This window comes from Aquarana catesbeiana, linkage group LG04 (genome assembly GCF_042186555.1).
Source record: "Aquarana catesbeiana isolate 2022-GZ linkage group LG04, ASM4218655v1, whole genome shotgun sequence".
Taxonomy (NCBI): Eukaryota; Metazoa; Chordata; class Amphibia; order Anura; family Ranidae; genus Aquarana; species Aquarana catesbeiana.
In genome coordinates this window covers 620521652-620546070 of record NC_133327.1, presented here as the reverse complement: position 1 = coordinate 620546070, position 24419 = coordinate 620521652, and the positions used below count along the sequence as shown (strand labels likewise).

General features: G+C 41.3%; 1 protein-coding gene across 1 annotated transcript in view; it reads right to left on the bottom strand.

Annotated features, from left to right (window-relative positions):
• LOC141141294 (S1 RNA-binding domain-containing protein 1-like) overlaps positions 1–24419 on the bottom strand; it is a 201916-nt gene that overhangs the window by 3710 nt on the left and 173787 nt on the right. Inside the window, exon 20 of the mRNA XM_073628969.1 lies at positions 14367–14551. Coding sequence (XP_073485070.1) covers positions 14367–14551 — 185 coding nt within the window. The remainder of the gene's footprint in view (positions 1–14366; positions 14552–24419) is intronic.

Genomic DNA, 24419 nt, shown 5'->3' with positions numbered 1-24419 from the left:
GCAACAGGAATTATGCCTCAATTGTTGGTGTCAGTGGATGCTCAAAACCAAAAAATAATTTGCGCCAGGCAAATTGCTAGTTGTGAAACTGCTGCAACCCAAATCCTGGATATTGGATAAACAATACACCATTTATATATTTGTGGTGTCAGTGGATGGAGGAGTGCCCCAAGGGCAAGATAAAAACAAGCAAAGGGTTGCATCCGGGCCCCTGGGGCGCAGTTTGGAGATAGCTGGTCTATGCAAATGTACTGTAATAAACATGGTGGTTTAAAATAATATCCGATTCTCAAATGGATACCCAAAGCTTTGATTGGTATTACCCTTACCTCAAAATTCCGTGTATCAGATTATTAGTTAAGATTCCTTCAATCCATGAAAATTATTTATAAGTTGATTCCCTGATTTATACGTCTTAAAGAGGAGGGCCAGTCAAAAAAAAAAAAAGAATTAAAAGTCAGCAGCTACAAATACTGCAGCTGCTGACTTTTAATTGGACACTTACCTGTCCCAGGGTCCAGCGATGCGGGGGATCGAAGCCCCGCTCGTCTCCCCCTCCGTTCAGTGGCGCCGGCATTGCAACTGTGGGCGCCGGGCTGTGGCTTCACAGCCTGGCACCCACTGCGCACGCGCGAGCGGCGCCGCGCACAGTGATTGGCCGCTCAGTCACCTGGGACCTGTAATGGGTCCCAGATGATTGACAGGAGGGAGGGAGCAGAGCTGAGCCCTTCCTGTGCCGAGACGGAAGTGATGTCACCAGCCCAGGCACTGAAAGAGGCAGACTACGAGGGACCCCATAGCAACAGGCATTTAGAGGTGAGTAAAAAAAAAAAAAAATATCCAAAGGTTTTTTTGTATCTTTTTTTAAGATTTTTCATGTAGTTTTTTTTTTTTTTTGGGTGGAACCCCATTTTAAGTACTCCAAAAACGGGATCTCCTCACAATAATCTGGATCCTTTATAAATGGGAATTTTGGGTATTCCTAAACTCTTAACAGTTGAGTGACAGTTCTGCTACATGAACAGTCTTTAGAAAATGAACAACTGTGTCTACTTTCCTGACCACCTGCCTATATAGCAGTATTTTATGTTTTTGTACTAAAATACAGGTAACATGTAATGTTAAAGGGTTGGATGAAGCAGCAACACATTATATTATAATCTCAACATAAATGAGAAAGTGCATTAGAGGCCGTCACATTGCTGAGAAATAATTTCTTTTCAGCCAGCATCATTTCCCCTTAGCAGAAATCGAATATTAATGCCGGCACAATAGTGATCATAAATTCTGTGAAAGAAAAAAGCCTTTGTAGCCATCCAGGGAGCAACTGTAAAGAAAGCCAAATAATAAGAGACCAGGCGAGAAGGTTGTGCTGTGAAATGACTCATTTTTGTGGTCAGGCGACCGCGTATTCAGGAAATGAATTCAAATCTGAAAATAAATTATATGCCGCATAAATTGTGAATCAAGAAAAAGCGCACTTATTAAACACAGCCACCAGAGACGCAGGGAAGACTGCGGTTAGATCATGACAGGGCATACTTCTAGAAGTAAATGTTATTCCTGGGGAGGGCTCGGCGTACAATCTGATAAATGGGTGATTTATGAGCCCGATCGAGAAAAAGAAATACACTTCTCAGCTGTCTCTTCAATCAAAATCTTTGTAAAGGTTCAGATGAAGAGGAGATGGTGTAAACCTACAAGGCCGGTATTAAAATAGGAATTATTATTTTGTGTAAGGTCATGTGTCGTTTGAAGCTTCTCCTGAAAAATGACTTTACTCTGAGCTATGCTGCTGAGAAGATCTCTTTGTATATAGAAAAGACAAATACACCCCATATACAAAATTATACAGTAGCTACAAAGGCAACATAAATAGGCCTGTCTCCATGGGGAAAGATACACTTAAGACACACTTCCAAAAGTTACAAAACATTCTGTATAGTTATATAGGGTGATATCTATCCTTTACTTTAGACTCAGCAATACTAAAGTGTACCAGTTGACATAGCAAAATAAGGACATAATTCTGAGAACTGAGTAATTATTTTGCCAACTGGCTAATAAAGGAAAATCATTATATACTGTATCATATAGAAAACTATATACAGTACAGTGCATCCGAAAAGCATCCACATCGCTTCACTTTTTCCACATTTTGTTATGTTACAGCCTTATTCCAAAATTCTACAAACAATACCCCATAATGACAACGTGAAAGAAGTTTGTTTGAAATCTTTGATAATTTATATAGATATAAAAAAAATACATGTATATAAGTATTCACAGCCTTTGCCATGGCACTCTAAATTGAGCTCAGATGCATCCTGTTTCCACTGATCATCCTTGAGATGTTGACTTGATATGATTTGGAAAGGCACACTCCCGTCTATATAAGTTCCCACAGTTAACAGGGAATGTCAGAGCTCAAACCAAGCCATGAAGTCCAAGGAATTGTCTGTAGACCACAGAGACAGGATTGTACTGAGGCACAGATCTTGGGAAGGGTACAGAAAAATTTCTGCAGCATTGAAGTTCGCAGTGAGCACAGTGGTCTCCATCATCCATAAACGGAAGAAGTTTGGAACCACCAGGACTCTTCCTAGAGTGGGCCGTTTAGCCAAACTAAGCGATCGGGGGAGAGGAGCCTTTGTCAGAGAGGTGACCAAGAACCCGATGGTCGCTCTGACAGAGCTCCAGCATTTTTCTGTGGAGAGAGGAGAACCTTCCAGAAGAATAACCATCTCCGCAGCACTCCACCAATCAGGCCTGTATGGTAGAGTGACTTGACAGAAGCCACTCCTCAGTAAAAAGGCACATGACAGCCTGCCGGGAGTTTGCCAAAAGGCACCTGAAGGACTCTGACAATGAGAAACAAAATTCTCTGGTCTGATGAAACAAAGGTTGTACTCTTTGGCCTGAATAGCAAGCGTCATATCTGGAGGAAACCAGGCACCTCTTATCACCTGTCAAATACCATCCCTACAGTGAAGCATGGTGGTGGCAGCATCATCCTGTGGAGATGTTTTTCAGTGGCAGGAACGAGGTAAAGATGAATGCAGCAATGTACAGAGACATTCTTGATGAAAACCTGCTCCAGAGCTCTCTGGACCTCCGACTGGGGTGAAGATTTATCTTCCAACAGGACAATGACCCTAAGCACACAGCCCACAAAGGAGTGGCTGTGGAACAACTCTGTGAATGTCCTTGAGTGGCCCAGCCAGAGCCCAGACTTGAACCCGACTAAACATTTCTGGACAGATCTGAAGATGGCTGTGTACTGCAATTCAAAAATACAAGGAAAGAAAAAAATTCTCTGTACATATAGAATGCACAAAACACAACAAATTATATATATATATATATATATATATATATATATATATATTGACATGAAATTTTCACCACGTGTCAGTAACAACCCATGCAATCCATACATACAAATAAACCAAAACAAATAAGTTCAGAAATAAAGTTATGTGTAACAAAATGGAATGACACAGGGAAAAAGTATTGAACACATGAAGAAAGGGAGGCAAAAAGGCATGGAAAGCCAAGACACCAGTTGAAATCTATGAGTAATTAGAAAGCAATCCTACCCTTGTGGGTACAAATCAATATCAGCTGTTTCAGTCTCAATTGATGGTCTATAAAAAGGTGTCTCATTACCAAGGTGTCACACAAGAAACATCTCAGGATGGGTAAAAGCAAAGAGCTCTCTTAAGACCTTCACAACCTAGTTGTTCCAAACATACTGATGGCATTGGTTATAGAAGGATTTTTAAACTTCTGAATGTTCCAGTGAGCACTGTTGGGGCCATAATCCAGAAAGTTGAAAGAACATAATTTCACCATAAACAGGCCAGAGCCAGGTGCTCCTCGCAAGATTTCTGACAGAGGAGTGAAAATAATTATCAGAAGAGTTGTCGAAAAGCCAAGGACCACTTGTGGAGAGCTTCAGAAAGAGCTGGAATATACAGGTACAATTGTTTAAAAGATAACAATAAGTAATGCACTCAACCGCCATGACCTGTGTACATGTTCTCCACGCAAGACTCCATTGCTGAAGAAAAAGCAAGCTTGTCTAATGTTTGCTGCACAACATTTAGACAAGCCTGTGAAAAACTGGGTGAATTTAGTCTGGTCAGATGAGATCAAAACTGAACTCTTTGGATGCCATGATACACACCATGTTGGGAGGTCAAGTGGCACTGCACATCACCCCAAAAACACCCCCATACTAGCAGTGAAGTTTGGAGGTGGGAACATCAGGGTGTGGGGCTGTTTTTCAGCATACAGTACTGGCAAACTTCATATGATTGAATGAAGGATGAATGGAAAAATGTACCAAGACATTATTGATAAAAACCTGCTGCCATCTACCAGGATGACGAAGATGAAACGAGGGTGGACATTTCAGAAAGACAACGATCCCAAACACAAAGCCAAGGAAACTCTCAATTGGTTTCAAAGAAAGAAAAGAAAGAAAATAAAGCTGCTAGAAGAGCCCAGCCAATCACCTGACTTGAATCCAATAGAAAATCTATGGAAAGAACTAAAGATCAGAGTTAATAGAAGAGGCCCATGGAACCTTCAAGATTTAAAGACTGTTTGTGTGGAAGAATGGGCCAAAATCACACCTGAGCAATGCATGCGACTAGTTTCATCATACAGGAGGCATCTTGAAGCTGTCATCAACAAAGGATTTTTTACGAAGTATTAAATAAATTTCAGTTTGTATGTTCAATACTTTTTCCCTGTGTCATCCCATTTTATTATACCTAACTTAATTTCTGAACGTATTTGTTTTGGTTTCTCTGTATGAATGGATTGCATTGGTTGTTACTGACATGTGGTGAAAATATCATGTCAATAGCACCTTTAGAAATATATTTACCTAGAAAAATGGTGACGTGTTCAAATACTTATCTTACCCGCTGTGTGTATGTATGTATGTATATATACACACACACACACACACACACACACACACACACACACACATACACACAGTATCTGACAAAAGTGAATACACCCCTCACATGTTTGTAAAAAATGTATTATACCTTTTCATGTGACAACACTGAAGAAATGACACTTTGCTACAATGTAAAGTAATGGGTGTACAGCTTGTATAACAGTGTCAATTTGCTGTCCCCTCAAAATAACTCAACACACAGCCATTAATGACTAAACCAATGGCAACAAAAATGAGTACAACCCTAAGTGAAAATGTCCAAATTGGGCCCAAAGTGTGGCCACCATTATTTTACTGCCTTAACCCTCTTGGGCATGGAGTTCACCAGAGCTTCACAGGATGCCACTGGAGTCCTCTTCCACTCCTCCATGACAACATCATGGAGCTGGTGGATGTTAGAGACCTTGTGCTCCTCCACCTCCCGTTTGAGGATGCCCCACAGTACCTTGGCATTCATGGTTCCCTCGATCTGTAGCTCTCCAGTGCCAGCAGCACTCATGCAGCCCCAGACCATGGCACTCTCACCACCATGCTTGACTGTAGACAAGACACACTTGTCTTTGTACTCCTCACCTTGTTGCCGCCACACATGCTTGACATAATCTGAGCCAAATACATTTATCTTGGTCTCATCAGACCACAGGACATGGTTCCAGTAATCCATGTCCTTAGTCTGCTTGTCTTCAGCAAACTGTTTGTTTGCGGGCTTTCTTGTGCATCATTTTTAGAAGAGGCTTCCTTTGGGATGACATCCATGCAGACCAATTTGATGTGTGCGGCATATGGTCTGAGCACTGACAGGCTGTCCCTCCTCCCCTTAAACCTCTGCATCAATGCTGGCAGCACTCATACGTTATTTCCCAAAGACAACCTCTGGATATGACGCTGATCACGTGCACTCAACTTCTTTGGTCGACCATGGTGAGGCCTGTTCTTAGTGGAACCTGTCCTGTTAAACCGCTGTATGGTCTTGGCCACCATGCTGTAGCTCAGTTTCAGGGTCTTGCCAAAACTTCTTATAGCCTATTCCATCTTTATGTAGAGCAACAATTCTTTTTTTCAGATCCTCAGAGAGTTCTTTGCCATGAGGTGCCATGTTGAACTTTCAGTGACGGGGATGCTAATTGGACCCAATTTGGACATTTTCACTTAGGGGTGTACTCACTTTTGTTGCCAGTGGTTTAGACATTAATGCCTGCGCATTGAGTTATTTTGAGGGGACATCAAATTTTGAATGTTATACAAGCTGTACACTCACTACTTTACAATGAAAAGATATAATAAAATATTTACAAAAATGTGAGGGGTGTACTCACTTTTGTGAGATACCGTATATATATATATATATATATATATATATATATATATACACACACACACACACAATTAGAAATAACTTTAGAGGCAATATTTTAGATAATTTAGTAGTGATAGAAGATGCAGTATATCATTTAATAGGGTTCACCTTTTATTACTTTTGCCAATAACATCCCTATGCAGTACAAAGTCCTCAGTACTTTAACACACACTGCTCCATTTGTAAATGAAGGTTTACTTTTTAAAGAGCAACTCCACTTTTGTTGAGAAAAAAAACATTCCCCCTGGGTAATCTACATACATTGCAAGGATTTTTAACTAACTTTGTTGCAGGATTACTACCTTGTTATTTGGAAGAAATAGCTGTTTGTGTCTATGTGCAAGGGAATCTTAATGGGAGTGGTTTTATAATTATCATTCAGCTGCTGTACCTGCAGGGCTCTAATGAGAGAAGTTGCAGGGTCTGCATCCTTTTAGACGTGATTTCCCTTTGGGAGTATCTCACCTTAAATAACATTTTTGTTGCAGGAGATGCTAAAAATTTGACTTGTATCTTAGTGCAGACTCAGTATCAGTATAAATATAAGCCAATCAGTATAAGCCAATCACTCTAGAATGGGGGTGTTCTGTACACGATCTGTGGTAGCCGTATTGCATTGCACTTTACAGTGCTTCAGATTGAAAAGGAAAGGTAAATTTTAATAACATTTAATATGACTTGCTTTGTGTTGCAATTGTAAACGCTCTATATATATTATATATATATATCTATATAGATATATATCTATATCTATATATATCTATATAGATATATATCTATATAGTTATATATATATATTTTTTATGTGCTAAAAAGTGGAGTTATCCTTTAAGTTGCTTATTCTATTGCCCTCCCCTATTCCTCCTGCAGATGGCAAGATGTTCTGAGCAAAGATTGGGAAGCCTCAGAAACTCACAAACGAGCACTCTGCTTTGTTCCCCACACTGCTCTCTTTCAAACTCACAGAACGCTAAGCTGCAACAAAAAGCAGATTGAGCAAATGTGGGTAGGGAACAAAGCTGAAGGTAAAATGGAAAGTGGCCTGCCCTTATAACGACCAATACGTTGCAATTTGTAATATAAATACTGTCCAATCAACATTGGTATTGCAGGATCTCATCCAATAAGATTGAAAGGTTCAAAGGGAGTTTTATAGACTTGTGGATGAATCATATGCCACAAATTTACTTACTAAATCTGAGTATGACTTCATTAGAACTGCCCTACCCCGTACCCCAAAGTTTTATGCTTTACCCAAACTGCATAAAGATATACGTAAACCAACTGGCCGGCCAATAATTTCAGGCAACGGGTCCCTTACGGAGAAATTAAGCCAATATCTAGACGGACATCTGCGACCGTATGTGTTAAGCATACCTAGCTATGTAAAAGACACTATGCATCTTCTGCAGATCATAGACAGCATCCAGGTTCCGCCAAAATCATTTTTGGTGGCCCTGGATGTTGAAGCATTATATAGTTCAATACCTCATGGAAAAGGACTGGCCTGCATCCAACATGTGCTGTCACGCGATGCCCATTGAGTGACGGAAAAAGACATTTCCTGATCAATGCTCTAGATTTCATCTTGCACCACAATTACTTTGTTTAACAGTCATATTTTCCTCCAGGTACAGGGGGTCGCTATGGGGACATCTTGTGCCCCATCATATGCGAACCTGTACCTGGGGGAATGGGAGAGCTGGTGGCGCGAGTCCACATCCACCTGTCCCTACATGGCCAATGTGGTGTTATGGCATCGGTACATAGACGACATTTTGCTCGTCTGGGACGGGACTCCGGAGAACCTCCTAAATTTTGTGCAAAAATTAAACACCAATCCATTTAACCTGACCTTCACCATGACATTTCATGAACAGGAGGTCACTTTTCTGGAAGTGACCATCCACAAGCTGCAGGATGGTTCACTAACCAGCTCCCTATACCGGAAACCGACATCAGGAAATTCCATTCTTCATGCCACTAGTTTTCACCCCCAATCCTTGATCCGTTCGATCCCCTACAGCCAGTATTTAAGGGTTAGGAGAAATTGTACGGACGATACGGTGTTTAAAAGAGAGGCAGACATGTTGAGGGATAGACTCCTGACACGGGGGTACTCCAAAACATGTCTAAAAAGAGCCTTTAGACGGGCATGTTTGAAATCTAGACATACACTAATTTTCAACACAGAACCCAAGACTAACAAAACCAATCCCATTCGGATTATAACTAGATATTCTAACCAACACCGGACTGTAAAACACATTGTGGAAAGATATTGGCATGTTCTAAAATTAGATTCCACCATTGGCCCCTTCGTGCAGGACAAACCATCCTTCACCTTTAAACGGGCCAAGCCCATCAGGGACAATTTAATATCTAGTGAATTTTCAGGGGGAGGTGTCGGGAAACGTGATCCCTGCAAACGTCCTGGTACCTTTCGCTGTGGCGGATGCCCATATTGCCAGTTCATGAACATCAAACCCAATATCAAATTACCGAATGGTCACAAGTATGCCCCTAAACACTTTGCAAATTGCAAAACAATAGGTGTGGTATACCTGTTGATCTGCGAGTGTGCATGCTATTATGTGGGCAAAACTAATCAGGAGTTCTGGCGGCGGGCATACCACCATTTAGCCGCTATGAAATCCCGTAATCCCAGCTTACCACTGGGAAGACATGTTTTGGCGTTTCACGCAGGCAATTTTCCTAGGGTGTCTTTTGTGATCTTGGATCGCGTCCATCCAGGGTTACGCGGCGGGGATTGGAATAAGATCTTGCTGCAGAAAGAACAAAAATTGATTTATCGCTTACAGGCTACCAACCCCCTGGCTTGAATGAGGCCATCTCATTTCGACCCTTCTTGGAGGGTTTTACCTCCGGGGGCCCTGAGTGGGACCCCTCTGAGGTAAATACACCTCTTTTTTCTGTTAGAATTAGCTCCAATGATTTTCTAATGCTATATGCATATGCTTCTCTGCAGGCTATATAAAATTCTCGTTTGCTCTCAGTAAAACAGGCAGGCTGGTCATCATTGGATTCTATATCAACATAGGTCAATTGAATTAAACCTATATGGGATTTTTCAATTTGGCTATAGGTATATGTTTCAATTGTATCATATATACATATGTATGGTAGCATCAGCCCATAATTTTTTTATTTTTTTTTTTATGTTGCCATTCGACATTATTCTTGTTTTTTTGCTCTTGTTTACTTCTTTTGTAGTTTCTTCCATGTCCCTTTGACATATTGGTGTCATTGTTTGGGGATTCTTAGGTTACATCCTCTTTTCCCTTATATAATGGTAGGTACACGTGCTCTGCAATGCTGCGGATCTGGCTCCTGGACCAATGCCATTTCGTTTTTTTTTTTGGGGGGGGGTGTTTTTTGGCTTGCGCCTCAGCAGTCCACTCGGCGCATGAGGGGCCATTGTGCCATCCTTCTTTGTTTGGCGCCTTTTGGTCTCCTTTTTTTCATCACACATGATTGGGACAAGGTGCTCTGTCTCATCGCTGTGGTGGTTTCGTGCACCGCGGGTCCCCGACGAGGACGCCGGTCCCCTCCCAGCATGTGTCAGTTTGTTGCCGGAATTGGAGTTTCCTCCTTCCGTGCTCTGATACGTGGGTGGGACCAAGGGGGCGGGCCTGCGCACCAGGGATTCGGAGGGCGATCCCTCCCCCCTCTCCCCGTTCATGACGTTCACTGGCTCATCAGCTGTTGCTGACGTCCATATCAGTGAACGGTCTTTAAAAGCCTCAGATCCTGAGCAGCCAGTCTCATTCCTACATAGGCGTCGGACTGACCACTCAGCTGCATTATTTCTCCAGGTAACCACTTTATCTTTACCTCTATAGACTGGATGCTCTGTCTTTTGACAGGGGCTATGTGTTATTTGCACATGCAGGCCGACTGACACATCAGTGTGGTGCGGGTTGGCTGTGCTTTTTGCACATCGTTTTTCTTGGTGATTTTAATTAATCACACAACATTTTCTGTTTTCTGTTTTTTTGGCCATCATATGCTGATGGGTTTAAGGGTTTCACCTGCCCCCCTGGTGTGAGACTGGGTCACACAGAGTCACCTAATACTCATCCCTATTTTGCCAAGCTCCATGCGATTCTCCTCTATCTGACATGAATGATTTTCATTCTAGGTAAATTCATAGGTAAGCTACGGGACGGATTGATATATTCATTACACCTATACTTATATTTCTTATATATATATTAAATGTAAGGTTCACGTTCCCTGCCTTTGTGTTCTTTGCATTTAATGCTGATTATGTTTTTTCTTTGATATCCCTGGAGGATTTTCCATTAGACTATATATATTTTTTCACTTTTGTCTTAGGTGACATAAAAGTATTCACCACAGGTGTCTTCAGTGGTTTTGGTGTGGGTGGGGGAGGACGCCCTTTGTGTCCTGTTGTTGGGCTGCTTGCCTACACTGTGTCCTTGGAATTGGCTTTGGTCCATGGGTCTGTTTCCCGTCAGCGGGCCAATGTACCTACTACTTCCCTTTTAAAGTTTGATGCTTTCTAGTACAGTTTCAAAAATTATACGGTGAGAATATCATTTCATAAATATTTTTGATTGTTATTATTATATGCCGTTTCTTATATTAGGAACGTTCTTTAAGATGTCTTACCCTCCTCTTTTTGTAAATGTACAGATAACCACTTATCTCATCATCTGCCCCTGAAGAAGAGGTTCCAATCCAATTAAAACCTCAAAACGCGTCGGGCTCTTTACATGCGCAGACTTTAGCCGCATAAGTTGGTGAGGTGTTTTTTGTATTTATCATTGTACTGTAAATCATGTCATCATTATTGTGATCATTATGTGTACTGTTAGGCATCCTTGTCTTTTTTACTAAAGTTTTTTCACGTTTTTTCTGTCATGATTTTAAATATTTTGATAATAAAATTATATATGTGATTTTGATATACGTTTTGAAGACTCTTGCCTTATAAAGTCCCACTTAGAGGAAAACAACGTTTCTAGTATATTTGCAGGAACCCTCAAGCTGCACAAAAAGGGAGTAAGACTAACAAACTGAAGCAGTAGCCACTAGGTAGAAGCGCACAGCCCTAACCAAATCCAAGCAGTGGAGAGCAATCTCCATACAATGCTTAAAGAAGGCAGGCAGAGACCACTTTAAGGAAGAGGCCCTTGGGCTCACCCCACAGAGTCATGAGGGCATCCATTATGAAGGCCCAAGATTCCCTGGTCCTGGTGACAAACTTGTCCAGTTTGTGGTTGAACCTTGACAACAAAAGGTCCATGTCAGGCAAAACCCCACAGGAGTCTAAAACATTTCCGAGATTGAGACATTGATGGCTTAGAAAGTACATTCGCCAATGTTTAAGATCTCGAATGTCCACTGAGGACAGGTCTGGAATGAAAAATTCTGGCCAAGTCTTTAAATTCCGCATGAGTTTTGGTGCCGTCTTGGTTAATATTATATGCAACCACCATGGCAGTACTGAAGTGCTGAAGGTAAACTCAATTGTTAGTCGAGCTTCCTCTGAACCACAGTGCCTTCCACACCATCAGGACAAAGAACTTTTCTAATTCTATTGTTGGACTGGACAACCAACACTGAAGAGCCTTGAAGATTTTGCTGGTCAGATGCATGGGTAGATCCAGAGACTGAGCCCAATTGTCTCATGCTGTCAGAATGTTGGGTTACAACAGTTTGTAGGGAAACTGGGCATTAGACATGATCTTTAAGGAAGCCACCATAAAGCACAGAACCCTTTAATGAACTGAGGGATGAGGCAAGGACTGAAATCTTGGATCTGAGGCTCCAATGCTTTACCTGGGAAAAGACAACGTGTTTCAGGGCTGTGTTCAGAACAAGGTCCAAATATTCCAGATGGTGCGAGAGATCTAACAAAGACTTATGAAGACTGAGGAAACTCTGTAGGGTCTGTACTGTCTTTTCTACATTGACCGCTAGTCCGCCTGCTGACTGCTTCAGCACAAGCAGATTGTCCAGATACTCCAAAATGGACATTCTCTGAGCTCGACAAAGCAACCAAGCCAGCACCTTGGTGAACACCCATAGGGCTGTGACAAGACTAAAAAGCAGATCCACTAATTTAAAATGTTGTTGCCCTACCCAAAGCGCAGATGGAGCTGATGTGGTGGCAAAATGGAAATATGCAGGTGTCCACCAGGGCCAAGAAATCCCCCTGATGGAAGGAGGAAATCACCGATTGGACAGATTGCATACGGAACTTATGAACATGGTGAAATTTGTTCAAGTACTTGAGATTCAGAAAAAGGCACACACTGCTATTTGGGTTTGGTGCAGTGAAAATGTTGTAATAATATCTACATTTTTCCAGTTCTGGAAGAGTGGCAACAACCTCTGGTCAGTCTAACAGGTCCAGTGCATGGCTGGTTCAAAACTAGGAGGTACAAAGGAACATACCAAATACAACAAAGAAGGCAAAAGACAGGCTGCTGTGGAAGCATAAATAATAATGTAATATGTTTTGCCTTCTCTAAAAAGGCTAACATGTTCTCTTAAAAGAACAATGTGCTTTGCTTGTTTGCTGCAACCAGAAGTGCTAACCCTGTGTAATATCCATGTTCAGCCCTCAAATTTGCAATTTTCACAAAATGCGTGAGTGGAAAATGATTGCTAGTGAGTGTGGGGCTGCCTCTGAAGGGGGGGGGGGGAGCACCGCCGGCAGGCAGTGTTGAATGAGAGCTGTTTTCCCAGCCAGTCACACAGTCCCGTGTCCTGGCCCGGCGCCTTTGACAGACAGAGCACCGGTCCAATGCTGGGATGTGTGACGTCATTCAAAGGCACCAGGACAGGAGGCAGGACTGTGAACAATTCAAATGAAAGTGTTTACAGCGGGCAATCCCCGCTCTCTGATGATCTGGCTGGCCCGCCTCTTCCTCTGCACAGGTGAGGCTGCACTGATGGGCACAGGTCACACTGAATCGATGGGCACTGGTTATACTTCATTAATGGGCACAGGTCACGCTGCACTGATGGGCACAGGTCACGCTGGATTGATGGGCACAGGTCACGCTGGATTGATGGGCACCGGCGAGGCTGCATTGATGGGCACTGGCGAGGCTGTGCTGTTGGGCACTGATAAAGTTGTTGTTAATATTTATTTTTGTAACTTAATTCTGCATAAAACATTTATGTGTCACTTCATGAGATAATTTATGAGGGCGTATTTAGAGGCGGGGAATGGTAGGGGTTGGGTGGGGGTAAACTGGTGGCGAGTAACCCTTAAGGCCTAGCCAGTAGCTCAGGACTTTAAATTTTGAGCCCTGCATGCTGGATGGTGTTGGAACTTACTTAGGGTTAAGGCTTCTTCACGTGGCATTGTTTGGACCCTGTGCTTTGTTTCTTACAGAAAACTTAGGCCTTTTGCCTTTTCTTGTGTATAAAAGTATCCAAGGCATTGCTAAATCTGCATTTTCCCTGGCATTCATTCCAGTTGTTTCTCGAAGGGAAGCTCTGCTGACCAATATGAAACCCTAAAATGCATCTCATGTAAATTGACATAAAACTCTCCTATAAGTGGAAGGACCTGAGCCAATGGCTCAGGCAGAGTAAGAGAACAGATGAATAGTGCAGCAAACATTGATATCAGCAGGTGGGTGCTGTTCTTTTAAGAGAACCTGTCACATTTCCTATTGAGGCTGGGTTCACACTATCATCGCATGCGGCTCACAGCAGGGGTCTAGCGCGTCCCCGTTTACCGTTTTAGGTCCTATTTCAGCCTGAATATTTGGCTGAATTTGGACCTGAAACAGGCCTAAAGACACACAGGACCTCTGTGCAAATTCGCACCGGAGCCACAGCGGAGATATGTGAACCGGCTCCATAGAGAGCCGGTCAAAATCTCTTGCTGATGCGAATTGGATGCGGGGGGAACCCACATCCAATTCGCAATAGTGTGAACCCAGCCTTAGGCAAACTCTCAACCTCATTAAGCATCCTACATGTTTACAACAGGCATGCAGCAGCTAGCAGTCTATACCATACCTGTACGAATGTCATAGCCTTCAGGTTGGCAGAGACCGTCTATAATTAGCTGCAATGTGAACACATTCGTCTTCAGCTTCTCAGATATTTTATCAACTCCTTCTCTTTGGACGAACTCATTAATTTTCCTTTGAATTTTTTCTGATCCAATGTCTTCAGCACTTCCACTCACGAGGCTCAAAAACCTAAAACAAACCAAAAGTAACAGACAGTTTTACAAAGAATCTATAGTGTATATTCAACAAAAACATATTTTGAGTTATTATTGCTGTGTTTCACTTAAAGTGAATGCAAAGCCAAACATTTTTATTTTTTGTATAGACTATGACCCCTCTCAGGTTGTTTCTGTGTGCATCCCATCGGGGAGATTTCTCTTTACTTCCTGCCCAGAGACACTGCAAGAAGTAAGAGAAAATCTCTTGAAAGTGAGGTGATATCCCTTCCTAGACAGAAAAGGTGTCCCCATTGGAATACACCTGTTCCTGTGAAATTTTTATTCATGACTTTCACATTTTTACAAGCTCCGTTTTCCAAATTTATGTGGTTGCCCCGCCCAACGCATTTCATCTTTGCTGGTCATTGCCAGGGGATGGTGCATGCCACCTCTGCCATTTTTATACCTCCACAACAATCTATTCCTAATAGACATGCCATTTCCCCTATGTTCCCCCTAGTGGACATTTGTAGAAGTGACAATCCGCCTAGTTGGGATTTTATTATTGCCACCTTATGGTTTCCTGATAAGACTCCGGGGCATATAATGTGAAAATGCTAAACCACCAAGTTATTGAGGGGCATGTACATAAATTAATGCTCATGTGTCTTTGGGCCCTTATAAATTATATCTAAAAATTAAAATATTAAAAATGTATACTAGGCCATTATTAAGTATAAAAATAAATAAAAGCAATATATAAAATGGGCATATAAAATGAATATATAATAAAAAAGTTTAAATATACTGTGTATATATATAAGTCAATATCAACATTCAGGCGATCAGGTTCTAGAGTTCCTAGTGTCATGGATCCACAAGGTTTCATTCTGCGATATAGCATTCTTTAGATTTGTACTCCTCCAGATTTTAAAAATTCTGTCAACATCATAATTAGGCTCCTGGGGGTCACAATTATGATGGTCAGGGAAATGCCTTGAAGCACTGTGTTTTTTAAAACCTTTCCTATTATTATTTATGTGCTCACCTTTTTTAACAGATAATTTTCTCATGGTCCTTCCAACATATTGTAACCCACAGGGGTACTCCAGTACATATGTTACATGTGTACGGTCACATGAAACACATTTCTTTACATTTTTAAATGTGTTGTGCTTCTGGGTAAAAAAAAACAAAACACTTTTGCTTTCTTCCCCCCCAATTTTCTTTCTTTTTATTCTGGTGCCCCCTGCATCCTCTCATCCTTCTCCTTTGTTGTGTCTCCATGTTCCTGGTTGTTGCCTTGTTATATCTCTTCTGTTTCCCCATCCCTCTATTGGTTGGGGTTACCACAAAATTCTGCTTCCTCTTCCTTGCATGTAATTCCTGAAATTCCCCCCTGGTGATTGTTGCTGGGATTCCCTGCTGAAAAACTCCTATTTTGAGGTCCTCTCCTTTGTGTTCTTCCTGTATATTTGTTCAAACCAATTAAATGTGGAAATCCTTACACTTTGGTTCCCTCTGATTTTTCTGGGGTAAATATTTTTTATATTCATTTGTTCTTCAAAAGTTTTCCCCCAGGTATTCCACTTTTCATTTGGTTTCCTATTGGTGGTTACTGGTTTCCACCCATCCTCCTGTATAACCTCCCTTTCAATGAACAATTCCTTAGATTTTATCATTCCTTCCATTTTTCCCTCCTGTCATGACTTGTTGGTTTCTATAATCAACTGTATCTCTGTGGTACTTTGATCTTTTTTCCTATCCAAATCCAATTTTTTTAATAAATTCATGTAAAACCCTTAATTTCTCTTTGTATTCATTAATTTCTATAAAAGGCCAGAAGTTGTTTGTTTCTTTAACCACTTGCCGACCATCTGCTGCCGATATATAGCGGCAGGTAGGCTCTATTGCGCATAACGCTGCACTGGTACGGCGGTTCGTTTAAGAGATATAGTGGGCGCGCGCCCGCCGACCTGATGCGCGTGGCCGGCCACCCGCAATCGCTCCTCAGAGAGGCAGAATGGGGATCTGTCAATGTAAACAAACAGATCCCTGTTCTGTCAGGGGAGAAGAGAGAGATTGTCTGTTCCTAGTGATCAGGAACAGCAATCTCTCTGTACTCCCTGTCAGTACACTCCCCCCCACAGTTAGAAACACCTACCTAGGACACACTTAACCCATTGATCGCCCCTAATGTTAACACCTTCCTTGCTAGTGTCATTTATACAGTAATCAGTGCACTTTTATAGCACTGATTGCTGTATAAAAATCACTGGTCCCAAAAAAAGTGTCAAAAGTGTCCGATCTGTCTGCCACAATGTCGCAGTCCCACTAAAAATCGCTGATCACCGCCATTACTAGTAAAGTAAATAAATAAATAATGCCATAAATCTATCCCCCTATTTTGTAGATGTTATAGCTTTTGCACAAATCAATTAATATACGCTTATTGCGTTTTTTTTTTAGTCAAAAATACGTAGTAGAATACATATTGGCCTAAACGGATGAAGAAATTTGTTTTTTTACATTTTTGGGGGGATATTTATTATAGCAAAAAGTAAATCTTTTTTTTTGTTCCCCCAAAATTGTCGGTATTTTTGTTTATAGCGCAAAAAATAAAAACCGCAGGGGTGATCAAACACCACCAAAAGAAAGCTCTATTTGAGGAAAAAAAAAGGACATCAATTTTATTTGGGTGCAGAGTCGCAAGACCACGCAATTATTAGTTAAAGCGACACAGTGGCCTGGTCATTAAGGAGGTGAATCCTTCCGGGGCTGAAGTGGTTAAACATATGAATTTTAATTTCACTTTCTGTAGCTCTGTTGCATTTCTTCTTTGTATGATCATGCCAAGTAGTTTTCTTTCGCATTGATTAAAAAACTGAAACCATTCATCCATAAGCTCCTTGTCATTTAGATCATCATTAGGAAATGCATTATTATTATTATATAGGTTTTATATCGCGCCAACAGTTTGTGCAGCGCTTTACAACATGAGGGCAGACAGTACAGTTACATTACAATTTGGTACAAGAGGAATCAGAGGGCCCTGCTCATTAGAGCTTACAATCTAAAAAGGGAGGGTCAATGTATACAAAAGGTAATAGCTGTGTGGGGGTGAGCTGATGGAGGAAATAAAACAGTGTTAGTTAGAAGCAGGATAGGCTTCTTTGAACAGAAGGGTTTTCAGGGATCGCCTAAAGATGGATAGATTAGGGGACAATCGGACAGATTGGGGTAGGGAATTCCAAAGGATAGGAGAAGCTCTGGAGAAATCCTGGAGGTGAGCATGGGAGGAGGGGACAAGGGAGCTAGAGAGCAGGAGGTCTTGGGATGACCGAAGAGAGCGGCTTGGTTGGTATTTTGGGACTAGGTTAGAGATGTAGCTGGGGGCAGAGTTATGGACGGCTTTGTACATTCTACCTTAGTCTCCTAGGTGTTATACTCATGTATTTTTCTAGTGTGGCTACGTCCCACCATGCCCTTATTTGCTTGTCCATGGTGTATTTTAGTTGTTTGAAACTACTCCCCACGCTCATACTGTCATTGTCTTCTGATTGATCAAAAATCTGTTCAACTAATGTTTCTATTTGCCATATAAAAATATCCATAGCTGCAGAGGATTATGTTTTGTAGGAATCCTTAGAGTGTTATTAATACATTTGTTTTCTCTGCTTAGAAACCACCCTCTACACTTATATCCACCAGCTGAACACCAACCTATAATCCACAAAGGTGAATAGTGATGCAATAAAGAAAAAAAAGGGTGCTGCACTCTCTTAAAATAAATCCTTACAAAGTGACTAAAAAACTCCTACTATACCATAAAGTGCATGATACAACACATCCAAAATAATGTGCAAATACTTTCAAACACATTGGGGCTTATTTACTAAAGCTGCAGAGTACAAACTCATGCTCACTTCTGCATAGAAACCAATCAGCTTCCAGGTTTTATTGCCAAAGCTAAATTGAACAAGCTGAGCTTAGAAGCCGATTGGCTCCCATGCGGAGCTGCACCAGATTCTGAGTGCCCCAGTTTTAGTAAATCTTCCCCTATCTTGTTATGGTAATATGCATCACTGCACATTAGATGCATTGGTGCAAAGCTGTGTCATTCATTTTGAATGGCACCCCAATGCACCTTGTTATGGACGTGGATTGCAATGCAGAGCACTTACATGCACTGACTGCTGTGCAGGGGCAAAATATTTTGCATGCATGATACTTCTATTCCTCGCTTAAAATGCTCAGTTTTACAATGCTATGAGGGAGGGGCATCGCACACACCTTAGTGGACATGCACAGTTGGGATTTCTGTCAGCTGAGCTCTCCACCAACATGTTTTCATGGACATACTGGGGTTGATTTACTAAAACTGGGGAGTGCAAAATCTGGTTCAGCTCTGCATAGAAACCAATCAGCTTCTAACTTCAGCTTGTTCAATTAAAGTGGCTGTAAAGGCTGAAGGTTTTTTTTTATCTTAATGCATTCAATGCATTAAGATAAAAAGCCTTCTGTGTGCAGCAGCCCCTCATACTTACCTGAGCTCCCTCTCGATCCAGCGATGTCCACGAGTCCCTTGGCCGTCCGGGACTCTCCCTCCTGATTGGCTGAGACAAAGCAGCGGCGCCATTAGCTCCCGCTGCTATCAAAGTCAGTAAGTCAATGAGGAGAGAGAGGAGGCGGGACAGAACCGTGGCTCCGTGTCTGAATTGATACACAGAGCTGCGGCTCGGCTGCCCCCATAGCAAGCTGCTTGCAGTGGGGGGCACTCGCCAGGAGGGAGGGACTAGGAGCGCCGACAGGGAAGCCGAGAAGAGGAGGATCTGGGCTGCTCTGTGCAAAACCACTGCACAGAGCAAGTATAACATTTTTTGTTTTTTCTATAAAAATAACAGAGACTTTAGTATCACTTTAAGCTTTGATAATAAAACCTGGATGCTGATTGGTTTCTATTCAGAGCTGCACCAGATTTTGCACTCTTCATTTTTAGTAAATCAACCCCATTGTGTTCTCAGCAATATGGGGGCAAATGTCCCTGTCGACAGAAAAATGTCAACAGTGCTCATCTACATTATTAATAAGGATGCTTGCAAGCCTCTATTTTACCTCCCAATACGTTTGTTTTTGTCTGTCAATTGGCTACAAATAAAGATGTAGCAAATTTCTCCTTTGTATTTTTTTTTTAGAGATAATAGTTTCTTTTACAAGAGGCTTCCTATGTGTTCCATGGGAGGGGTACAATGTAAAAGTCATCTAATAAGGTTATGTACCCAAATCCATAACTTCTGTACCTTGGGGCACATCCATTGGGGAAACAGAATTGATGATTTATGATTCCTTTAGGGGTTATGTACCAGCACAGAAGGACCTTATACAGGTGCATCTTATAAAATTAGAATATCATCAAAAAGTTAATTTATTTCGGTAATTCAATTCAAAAAGTGAAACTCATATCATATAGATGCGTTACACACAGAGTGATATATTTCAAGCATTTCTTTCTTTTAATTGTAATGATTATGGCTTACAGGTAGTAAAAACCCCAAATTCAGTATCTCAAAAAATTTTAATAGTACATAAGACCAATAAAAAAGGATTTTTAATACAAAAATGTTGGCTTACTGAAAAGTATGTCCATGTACAGTATAGTATGCACTCAATACTTGGTTGGGGCTCCGTTTGCATGAATTACTGCATCAATGCGGCATGGAGGAGATCACCCTGTGGCATTGCTGAGGTGTTATGGAAGCCCAGGTTGCTTTGATAGCGGCCTTCAGCTCATCTGCATTGTTGGGTCTGGTGTCTCATCTTCCTCTTGACAGGACCCCACAAATTTTCTATGGGGTTTAGGTCAGGCGAGTTTGCTGGCCAATCAAACACAGTGATACCATGAGCATTAAACAAAGTATTGGTACTTTTGGCAGTGTGGGCAGGTGGCAAGTCCTGCTGGAAAATGGCTCCCCAAATCATCATGATTATGGCTGTAAGCCATAATCATCAAAATTAAAAGAAATAAAGCTTGAAATATATCACCCTGTGTGTAACGCATCTATATAAAATATATGAGTTTCACTTTCTGAAGATATTCTAATTTTATGAGATGCACCTGTATGTCTTCGAGAGCTATAGTGTTGGTGGAGCTCTTGGTGACATTTGACCAAACCTCATTCTAGTTTGCACTGTACAATGTGCTACCTAAATTTCTACTTTTGTCATATACAATTTGTAAATATAAGGACCCAATACAGGAAAAAGATGAGGCCTGTAGATTGTGGGTTGGTGAGACATCAATCTGCAAAATTTGTTAAAAATTCAGCTGTGAAGATCTTCCAAATGTTTTCCGACTTCTGTATGTTGATATTTTTAGAGGCCCAGTACCTAAAAGCGTGAGATTTCCCAATGTTTCACACAGTAGAGCAAAGGCATGTCTCTGATTTCTGGGTGATATGAGGGATGGAGTCAGAGAGTTAGATCAGGTTATAGAGAAGAATTGGGGAGATTTTCCTTTTAATAGCTGTGAGTTTGTTAATGCACTCAACACATGTCTGAGGAAAGGGGTTTTGCTTGGCTCCAAAAGGTTGCATTATGCTGGGATCTCAAAAATTGAACCATATATGTGGATCTATAGGTTTAGAATTATGAACAAGATCCCAGATGTGCAAGCAACATATTTCACTTATATTCCATGGGATGTCAGTTGATGGTTGTGAAAGCACCCTAATCGACAAGGTCTATTCAATATTTTGTGTGATGATAATATGGTTGATCAGTTCTTGACACCCTGAGAGCTCTGATACACACACAACTACTTTGAGCAGGAAAATGAAATGCTTCCCTTTCCCCCCACCACAATTGTCTTTCTATTGGTTACCTTGCCCTACTACTGAAGTAGGAGTATGTAAACCCTAACAATGACCCATGTTCATGTGCTCCTTTTTGGGTTGGTAAATACATCACTGTCAGCATTTTGCTATATGTTTGATAGATGCAAAGAGATACATGGTACCTATGGCAGAAATATATGCTGGTTCTTTACAATCTGACATTTCCAAAAGTGTCATACTCATAGTAATTTACCAGTTCCAGGTCTGCTTCTAACCACATCCGCCATCACAGCCCTGATGAAGGGGGAGGGAGCTCCCCTGAAATGAGTTGGCTTTTTCTATCACCTGTGAACTTCAATTAACGTCTTTAATATAATCACAAGTGTGACAAACTATTATACTGAGCGCGCCTCTACACTCATCCATGATTACCCTACAGAGCGCCTTTCCATCACTTTCAGAGAGGCAGCAGCCTGAGACTTGAGCAAGTCTCCCTGACATCACATCTGTATCAGTCACAAACCCACCTGAAGGATAGTACAACCCAGATCATACAAAGTGGTAAAAGCCAAGGACTTTTAAAGGAACATATAAATGCAAGGAGTGACTGACCGCTGGAACTCTGAGTGTGAAGGAAACAATATTTTGGAAAAGACTTCCTACCCAGCTGACCTCTGATCATTTTTGGTTGCCCATCCTGCAGACAGACACGCAGAATGGTTTGACAATAGGATGCGGAAAAGCCCACAACCCTCTTTGCTCTGCTTGAAACATAGATGACTCCATGTACACCTCCTTTATCTTCTAATTGATGTGTGCATCTAATTGGATTATGGATGACTATTGAGGGATTTCTAACACTTTTTCTGTACACCTTATCTTATGAGAACCTCCTACCCTTCCCCCCCAAGGGATGGAGAAGCGACGCACTCTTGCAGGATTCCAGTGAATCTATGGTTTTAATACAATGAACATTATGGGTTTCATCATGCTGATCTTTCCCATGGATCCTGAGGAAGATCCATCAAAACGTGTTGAGTCTACATGAGGCATGTATTCGAACTAAACAAATACTTGAACCCTATTTTAAATTTTTTTATTGTCTGGTTTGTGTTTTGTCTTTGCCAGGAACCACAAACCAGACAGAGACAGAAAGTTCAGTTAAAGTGTTACTAAACCCACAACAGTAAAATCAGTCTGTCTGTATATGCAGTAAAGCATAGTAAAAAGTAGTGGAAATACTGCGCCGACCTCAGATTTGAGCAGCCAACACGACAATCAGACTAATTGTATTGTGAAATATATAATAAATATTTAGCGCTAATGATGTATATAATACACAAGGACTTAACCAGAATGGAAATCTGGAGGCAGATTGTGTTATAGATACAATAATATAACACTCAATGGCTAGAGTGTATAAAAGTTACAAACAAAAGAAAACAATTAGATGTGTAACTGGAATATGCTACTTCAGAATGCGACCGCATAAGCGATGTGAAATCGCATATAGTCACCTGAACACACATATAATATAATATTGAAAAACTGGAGTGTAAGTGAATTTTACAGGCAAACATAAAACAGTTGGGTGTGCAAATCCCAAGGCAACTATTTAAATGATGTGAAATCGCATATACTCAAATAAACCTATATATGAACAAAAGAATATTATGTAGTATATCACAGAAGATTCCAAATACTATAAATGATAATGCGATTAAAGTAAAAATATGTAGGCGATCAAATATCACATAAAATCGCATGAACTCAAAAATGTGAAAAAACTTGAAAAATGTGTTTGCAACACTGATTCAAAAGGGTACGTGCACCTTGGGGTATATAAGAAAGCTTCTCTAGAACATAAAAACAATAAGAATGTATACCCAGATGTGACCTGAAAATAGTATAAATATATTCTCAAAAGCAATGTAATATAGTGCCTATAATCCGAGATATAGAGTTCCAAAAATTGGAATTGCACAATGAAGGTAAACTACACACAAATAGGGTATAGGGTGTCTGGCATTGAATGGCACCAATCAGTCCACAAAAATGCTCTGTGTTAGCCCACGAAGACTTGCAGTGCATCCGGAAAGTATTCACAGCGCTTCACTTTTTCCACATTTTGTTATTTTACAGCCTTATTCCAAAATGGAATAGATTCATTATTTTCCTCAAAAATCTACAAACAATACCCCATAATGACAACTTGAAAGAAGTTTCTTTGAAATCTTTGCAAATTTATTAAAAATAAAAAACAAAAAAAAAAAATCCTATGTACATAATAAGTATTCACAGCCTGTGCCATGACACTTAAAACTGAGCTCAGATCCTGTTTCCACTGATCGTCCTTGAGATGTTTCTACAACTTGATTAGAGTCCACCTGTGGTAAAGTCAATTGAGTGGACATGATTTGTAAAAGCACACACCTGTCTATTAGAGATGGGCAAAGGCGTGTTTGGATCCTAGTCCCACCCCACCTGCCCCATCTGGCCAGGAAGCCGACACTGCACGCCACTAATCACAGGCAGTGAGACATTTCCCGGTCTGTTCAGGCGCAGACAGGGAAATGTCTCAATGCCTGTGATTAGCAGTGTGCAGCCTCTACTTCCTGGTGTGATTGGGCAGGTGGGTTGGGACTAGGATCCCGAACATGCCTGAGCACATCTCTAATGTCTATATTAGGTCCCACAATTAACCATGTATGTCAGAGCACAAATCAAGCCATGCAGTCCAAGGAATTGCATTTAGACCTCTGAGACAGGATTGTATTAAATCACAGATCTGGGGAAGGGTACAGAAAAATTTCTGCAGCATTGAAGGTCCCAATAAGCACAGTGGCCTCCATCATCCGTAAATGTTAGAAGTTTGGAACCACCAGGACTCTTCCTAGAGCGGGCTGTCTGGCCAAACTGAGCGATCGGGGGAAAAGGGCCTTAGTCAGAGAGGTGACCAAGAACCCGATAGTCACTCTGACAGAGCTCCAGCGTTTCTCTGTGGAGAGAGGAGAACCTTCCAGAAGAACAACCATCTCTGCAGCACTCCACTAATCAGGCCTGTAT